The 7,863-nt window shown below is 37.3% G+C and overlaps 1 protein-coding gene and 1 long non-coding RNA gene across 2 annotated transcripts; one reads left to right on the top strand and one right to left on the bottom strand.

The window, feature by feature from the left end:
* LOC104725409 (DNA (cytosine-5)-methyltransferase 1-like) lies at positions 1–5,132 on the bottom strand (the record flags this gene model as incomplete). The annotated part of the gene is given in 9 exon segments (XM_010444072.2): positions 1–237; positions 357–554; positions 636–783; positions 868–979; positions 1,060–1,255; positions 1,368–1,532; positions 1,634–3,161; positions 3,280–4,750; positions 4,976–5,132. Coding segments are annotated over 8 exon segments (4,044 nt in total), but the record flags the coding sequence as incomplete, so codon positions are not given.
* On the top strand, positions 6,352–7,446 carry LOC109127555. The gene is made up of 3 exons (XR_002034120.1): positions 6,352–7,031; positions 7,226–7,284; positions 7,379–7,446. It is a non-coding gene; the product is annotated as an uncharacterized LOC109127555 (long non-coding RNA).

Below are 7,863 nucleotides of genomic sequence, written 5' to 3'. Positions count from 1 at the left end.
ATCACCAATTGTGTCTCTCACGGTGATCGGGCGGAAAGGTGCACCAAATGCAGTACTACGAACAGCAGCATAATATAAGCCTTTGGATAGAGGGATTTTCAACTTCGGAACACCAAAGACATGCATCGGTTCAGGCCATTCTGGGAGAACTTCTTCGGGCGCAGCTGCCCAGATGAAAGCTCTTTTACGAGATTGGGATACTCCATATGCACCAGCCTCCAGGATACCAAATCTCACCTGGAAAACATCATGTTAAAGAGGTTAAATTTAGTATCACTGTATTCTGCAAACCATTGCCCACATAGCATACTAACGCCTAATAAAGAACAATCAATTTTATAGCGTTAAGATTTTACCTGGTAACCCATTTCGAGAAGGGAAGCCAAAGTAAGCTGAAATGTCTGCCCTTTATTGAATGAAGCAAAGGTCCTCACGTTTTCCAGAAGAAAATACCTTGGCCGGAAATAATCAGCAAATGACAAGAATGCTAATATCATTTCACATTGAACTTTACTCCAGGAGCTTTGGTTGAATCTGTTCATCCCAGAAAAGCCCTGCAAATTGCACAAGTTAAGAGCTTTTCACTTATTCAACAAAAAGTTTACACAAGTATTGCAACAATCTGAAATATATACCTGACACGGAGGTCCTCCGTTGATGAAGTCCACTTGACCAGGCATTGGCAGAGTACTCTTCTGGTCCTCATCAAGTTTAGCTGCGAGTTCATTTGCCTCCTTAGTAGAGACACAATCCTCTTGATCTCCACCTTTCTCCATTATAGCCCTGCGAGTAATCTCAACAAACTGATCAAAATACAAGAAATAGCCACGCAAACAGATTAAGCATTTAACTTGTTGGCTATTTTACCTAAGAATCACATTGCAGTTGTCAACAAAAACTGTTGACTCAGGATGATTTTGTCTAAAAGCCTGCCCAGCTGGCTCTTCATACTCAATTGCCCACTTTGTATCAGATACACCTTGTACATATAACATGAATATTAATACAACTTATTCAAGCATTTTGGAAGATTAAGAGTTGACTGAAGATAATACATACCAGCCTTTTCCAGTCCCTGAGACAGGCCACCACAACCAGCAAATATATCTAGAGTAGCCAAACGCATCTCTTTAGGTGGCTCATCAGGCTTGACAATCCCAGACTCAGTTTCACTCTCTACTCCCTTTCCCTTTTTCTTTCTTAGAAGTGTGTCGTCTTTAATAGTCGAGAACTTCAGCTTCATATTGGCGGGCAACTGTTACAAAACAATTAAGAGAAACAGTTCAACACTGTATCGGAACAATAATCATAACGTATTAATTGGAGACACAATCTATTGACAGAAACTAAAGTGAATAGATATATACCTGCTTGAGAGAACCTTTGGAGGAATCAAAGAAAAGTTCGCAGAAGAAAATATGATCTGATATTGGATATTCGCGGCATAAGGGCATATCATTTTTCTTTCTTACTTCACATTTTCGCTCTATATCTCCTGGACGGAGAACATATGTTTCCTGGCTGTAGTACAACTTAAGAAATTGCAAAAAGAAAGAGAAAAAGATTGTAAGATAAAGTTGAGAAGAAACCTTCCCCAATTAAAACATTACCAGATATAAGAAATAGTTCTTACTTCTTGGATGTCTGAAGCATAGGCCTTATCTGCAGAAACATCCTCAGGCCTATAAAACCTTCTAACTTTCACATCAAAGGAATCCAAATCAGCCTTTCTAGATTCCTTCGGGACGATTTCCAACAATTGGCAAACAACATATGCTCTTAACCCAATGTTCCGCCCAGACTTATAAACAGTTCTGATATCCTCCTTCAATCCATCTATTGAGTCAGGGTTGACATAGACGAAATCCTCAGTAGAATACTCAATCCCATTGGAGAAAAAGCCTGTCTTTGAAACATTTAGTTTAATTGCAGACCTCTCCTCTTCATCCTCCCTTATCTTACATGAATTGCAGAACCCAGAACTGCGACCAATATCACTTAGTGGAAGACTAAAGAATCCCCCTCTCTCAGGTGAGTACAAGCTTTTGCAGTAGTATTCTGTTGGCAAATCTTTTGCTTTTCTTTCTAATGCTCTATTCCGGTCAAGCTTATCTGCAGCGATGTTCTCTTTCCTATACTGATGCCCCCATGGCCTTGATCGAATCTCAAAGCCGACTATTCCTTTTATGTCCTTAAGCTGTACAGTCGTGCATTCATTGGTCAGAAATAGTTCCCTCTCGTTGGATGCATTCCCCAGAACTGTCTTACATCCTCTTTGTAAGAACCTACCATGTAACATTTTGCAGTGATCTGTACTTTCGAACATGTACTCCACAAAATAGATGGCCGGAAGTTCATCTGAATCATCAACTTCCAAGGTGACAGCACCACCTACAGACACTGTTTCCCCACCAATAAGGGCTTGTCGATAGAGAGGCTCACCAGCAGATGTTTTTCCTAGACTCTCGCCATCCCATCGTATTTCCCTTTTTCCAGAACTGGCTCGAATTTTCTTAGGAGCATGAGGCTTTTGAACTTCAGCAGGTTTTGCTACAGTGTCCTCCGTGACATCTTCATTTTCACCTTCCTCTTCAATCTCTTCCTCCCCATTTTCGCCTTCGTCTTCCACCTCTACCTCCTCATTTGCTGCACCAATCGCCTGCAATGAATCCTCTGGAGAGTAATTAGAGTAAAACTCTCCCCAAATTCTGCTGACCAGGCGTGTCGTTGTTGCTTGCATAGATTTCCTCTTGGATACCACAGGTGCCATGCCTGCCCTTGGATTCAGATTCTCTTTCTTCTGCAAAATTTTCTTCGTCTTGATGATCCATTTTGAGTGGTGCCTATCCTCCAATTTATTTGCAAGACCAACAACAAATGCACACCTTTTTAAATCATTGTTGGGATATTTTGCAAACATCTGTATGAAAATTTGTCCATGGACAATCAAATATCTCTCAACAGCCACGAGATCAGAAGAAATGTAAGCTTTATCATTCATCGGAAACCCAGACAGTCTCTTTATGACATCTGCTAATGAAAGCTTTCCAAACCTACTTTCATGGTGGAGCAATGTAATAATGTGTATCCCAACCGTTGCTGTTTTCAGAACAGGTTTATACCAAAGGGCATACTGCTTAGACGGCTTCCCAAGACGATACCTGCATATACAACGCAGAAACATGGAGCACAAAACATGGAGCACAAAATATGGAGCAACAGAAGAAAAAAATACAACGCAGAAACATGGAGCACAAAATACTAGTATAGTAAGATTACCAGGCCATATCTGTTCGTATATAAATGGAAATATATCCATCCGGCCCATACTCAATCATCCATCCCTTTATTTGACTGAGAAATATGCTCATCCCATCAGGATCGTGTGACTGGGAACCACTGTCGGGATCTTCTGGAGAGAACCACAGTCCCATATCGTCAGTCACCACGCCTGACCCAAAAATGGTGACATCAATATCATCACATTGTTCCATCGGAAGAAGCTCAAGAGATATCATCCGTAAATCAGAGTCGTAAAGAGCCCAGTTGTGAAGCATCCTGCGAGGCAGGTCATCAACGTGAAGCTCATACCAAGCATCATAAAGCAGAAGCTCATCAGTTTCTTCTTTGGTGCTCTTATAGTAGGACGGGAGAGGATATTCACTGGCAATCTCATCTTCATTGATCTTAATGTAGAACATATTTGAAGCAGAAGCTGAGCTGCTGTTTTTCCTGGGCCGCCGCTGCATAGATTTCCTATACTCTTCATCTTGTAACAGTTTAGCATATCTTCTGTCCTCATCAACACCATCAACCAGTTGCTTCGATGTCAAGCCATTGGTCTCCGAAACTTCAGAAACTCCATCAATCCTCAGAACCCCATTAGATGGTTTTCCTTCCATCTGGAAAGCCTTGTCAACCATATTACTCTCATCTCTGAGAGCTACAAGAACAGGAATCTCAGCATAGCTTGTTTCATGTTTATTGGCTGTCTCATCCAAACCAGCGAGTTGGTTATATATAAACTCTCCCTGAGATATAACAAAGTCTTGGATTGCCGCACCACTAGAAAAGTACTTGCTCCCAATCATTGACCTAGCAACCGCAGCAAGCAACTCATCAAGACTCGTATCAGGATCCCCACCCGAAGACTTAGACAACTTCTTATACACAGCCACTGAAGCACGCGCTTTCTCAAAGAAATAATCATAAACCTTCTTGTATCTAGCAGCAGGTTTACGACAATCGTAATCCGCCAACTCCGTAGAGATCCAAATGACAGGGGAACCATCTTCATAATCAGAAATACTCCAATGCTCAACCCTTCCAAAAGATGGACACCTCACACCCTTCTCTTTCTCCTTGTCAGAACACACATCCAAAGGTAAGATAGCTCCAGAAACGAATATGTCATTAATCTCCAACATCTCCACAGGCTGTGAGACACCATCCGAATCAAACAAAACGAAATCGTTCAGCCTCCTAGTTGGACGAGGCTCGATGTCACCACCCTCCAGAGTCGTTAGCATTAACGCGACAATCTCCTCGTCCACAGTCTGCTGTCTCTTTACTTCAACAGTAGCGGATTTCTCATCGAGTCGGACAGATTTCTCCTTGAAATTCGTACACGCTGCAGCGCGCCTCGGCCTCCTCGTCCTCGAGACTTCCTCTGACTTGCTAATCTCTGGAAGTGCTCTCTTCTTCCCCTTCTTTATAGCCTTAGCCCCATTTTCCACCATTCTCAAAAGCCCTAATTTCATTACCAAATTTACCAACAAAAACATCATTATAACGCAATTGAACTATATAATTCACACACGAGAATACGTAATCAAAGCGTTTACTACACCGCATTGCTAAATCGACGCAAAAAAAAAAAAAAACCCCAACTAAAATTTCCCGAATCTAGGGTTTTAACAATCACTGTAGTTCAAAATCAACACAAAATTCAGAAAAAATGACATGATAAACTTACGTTAAGAAGCGAAATCAGCCGGAGAAACGCGAAAATCAGCCGGAGAGGCGCGAAACCCTAGTCGATCAGAGAGAGAGAGAGGTTGAAGACAGGACTGATTTGATTTTTGAGAGGAAATAGTAATATAAAGTTAAAAAGGGGGAGAGAGAGGCGAGATCGATACGACGCGCGGCAATAAACGGCGCTAAAACTAATTTTTTTTAAACGAAACAAAATCAGAAAAAGGCGCCTAAATATATATTTTCACATTTTAGGGTTGCTATAAAAAAAATGATTTATTAGCTTTTAGCGAATATTCCATATTCAATTCTAATTTTACAGATTTGTTTCTATCTCAATATGAAATTAGACGGCGTTTCTATTTTTCCGTCAGTCAAAGTGAAAGTATTGAAAATTGGGATGATAGGAATTTGATGTTTTTGGTTAAGATTTTTTATTTGGCTACAAAGTAGAGATTTTTTTTCTTTCTAAAAATGAAGATTTTAGATGATAAGTGAAGGGATGTAAAAAATAATAATGTAGAAATGATAAGTGAAGATAAATATTGAGAGTTTTATTTCAATTTTCAACAATGAGACTATCCTCCAATAATACTTTTATGTTTTCTTTTCAAACCAGTAACATTTTATCACGATAAATTGTCTTCAGATTAATTTTTAAAATTAAATAATCTTAAATTGGTAAAATACTATTAAATAATCTTAAATCGGTTAGAGTTTTAGGGGAGTCTCTGTTTTATTCAATACTAGGACTGAATCCGCACTACAGCGCGGGAAAATATTTTAATGTTGTTAAAGCGGATAAGAATAAATAAGATGTTATAGTATCTGTTTATTATACTGTTTCTGTACATCCTATTTACTATTGTTGTTAAAACCCGATTAAAATTGAGCTATATTTTTCTTTGTCAATATTTGAGATTTTTAACACTATTTTTTAAAAAGATTTGATTTTATTAAAAGGAACAAAGGTGAGTGAAATATATAATGAGACATGATATAAATATAATGAAATCATAATTTACTTAACGGGTTGTCAAAACATGAGTAGTTGAATATTATTTTAAAAGTTTTTGTTTATTAATACTAATATGTACATAATAGTAATATGTATTTATTTTTCTATGCATCATATATACATGGGTAATGTATTCACCCAATGTGCTGATCATAGTATATATAATTAATTTGTAGTTTATGACTTCTAATTGTGGTTTTGCAAAATGTATTATAATTTTTGAGTAACAGAAATTGGGCTATATTTTTAATTGCTACACTTAAAACAATTGGGTATGAGTTTAATTTTTTGGAGATTTCCGATTTGGGCTTGGTTGACCTTTTTGTAAGTTTTTTTTAACCTCTGTCTGTTTTTTTTTTTGAACAAAAACCTCTGTCCTGATATCTGAAAAATGGATTGTTTTTTTTCATTTCTTCTACCCAAGAAAACAAACCATCGTTTCATCTCCATTTTCTATTCGATCAACCTTAGAGCCGTAATTTACTTCGTGAGTTTTGACTCTTTTTGATTAAATTCACTACTTCTTCTTTCCAGAAAATATTTTTGGGAAAATTAAATTCACTACTTCTTTCCACAAAATCTTTTTGAGAAAACTGTTAAATCCGAAAAGGGGAGAAACTGCAATTAGTCGAAGGAATTCGGTGTGCTTATGGGGTTGATAAAATTCTCAATCAATTCAATTTTGACCCATGAGTTTTTCGAACCGATTAATCAATTCAATTAGGTTGGTAAGTTGATTTTGATTTTGAATTGCTTTTATTTATAGGGATATTGTTTAGGGAAACCGATTAATCAGTTTCTTCGATCAAAGAAAACATCTTTCATCGTTTCCTCTTTATCTTTCATTCGGTCAACCAAAGATCCCAAATCTACCAGTCTTCCAAATCTTTTTCATAGAGCTGTTAAATCCGACATGTTTACACAACCAATTACTCTAAAGCAATTCGGTGGGTTTATGGGGTTGATAAAAGTGTCAATCTGATTGATTCAGTTTCGCCCACATACTTTCCCGAATCAATTAATCAATTCAATTGGATTGGTAAGTTGTTTTATATTCTCAGCTGCGTTTCTTTATATTGTTTCGATTACATAGGACTATACTCTTACCCTATGTATCAAAAAAATCGATCTTATATTTGAAAAACATAATTGTGTAGCCAAAACAACACGTGTATTGTATATATTTACAGTATTTTGTATATGATTACTTGACATATTATACATTTTATGCAGTATATGTTGATGAATATACAATCAAACCGAAGGATATATATGAAGACATCATAGTATCCGTAAGATAAGTAGTGGTTTTCCTAAAACATGTTTCATTGTTTTATTTGGAAGAATCTAAACGTGTTGCTTAATTTGGTTTACACAAAACTGCAGGAAATCAAATGAGATGTACTTTCCTGCAGTCCAATATATTACAATAGAGTCTATGTTTGGAAGGGAGAAACATGAAGGTTAGTTTATAATCTGTCTATTATTTGCGCAAGCTGCTAAGATTCTCTCAGCAAGAACACCCCAAAGTGTACATGATAGACGGTCATCGCTACATATAGAAAAATAAATATGTATTTGAGGAACATTATATAATATATCTCGCAAAAGAATAGTACTAAGTTAAATTACAGTATGTCCCTAAGTTCGAAAACAACTTTCTGTTTGTCCTTGTTGTCAACTTGGTAGATCTTCAGCTCGGCGACATTGACAACTTGACCAACTATATCTGTAAAACCACAATGTTCATAAAAATTCATATTATAGTATTACAATGAAATCCCTATATAAGTATTTGAATAAGAAACAGACTTACCAACTAAAATGTTCTCATTCAAACCAGCTTCGTCACTAACGTTTGCAAAATCTAC

The sequence above is a fragment of the Camelina sativa genome, chromosome 11 (assembly GCF_000633955.1).
Source record: "Camelina sativa cultivar DH55 chromosome 11, Cs, whole genome shotgun sequence".
In the NCBI taxonomy this organism is placed as follows: domain Eukaryota; kingdom Viridiplantae; phylum Streptophyta; class Magnoliopsida; order Brassicales; family Brassicaceae; genus Camelina; species Camelina sativa.
The sequence above is the reverse complement of the archived record's forward strand: the minus strand, read 5'-3'. Positions and strand labels throughout refer to the sequence as shown.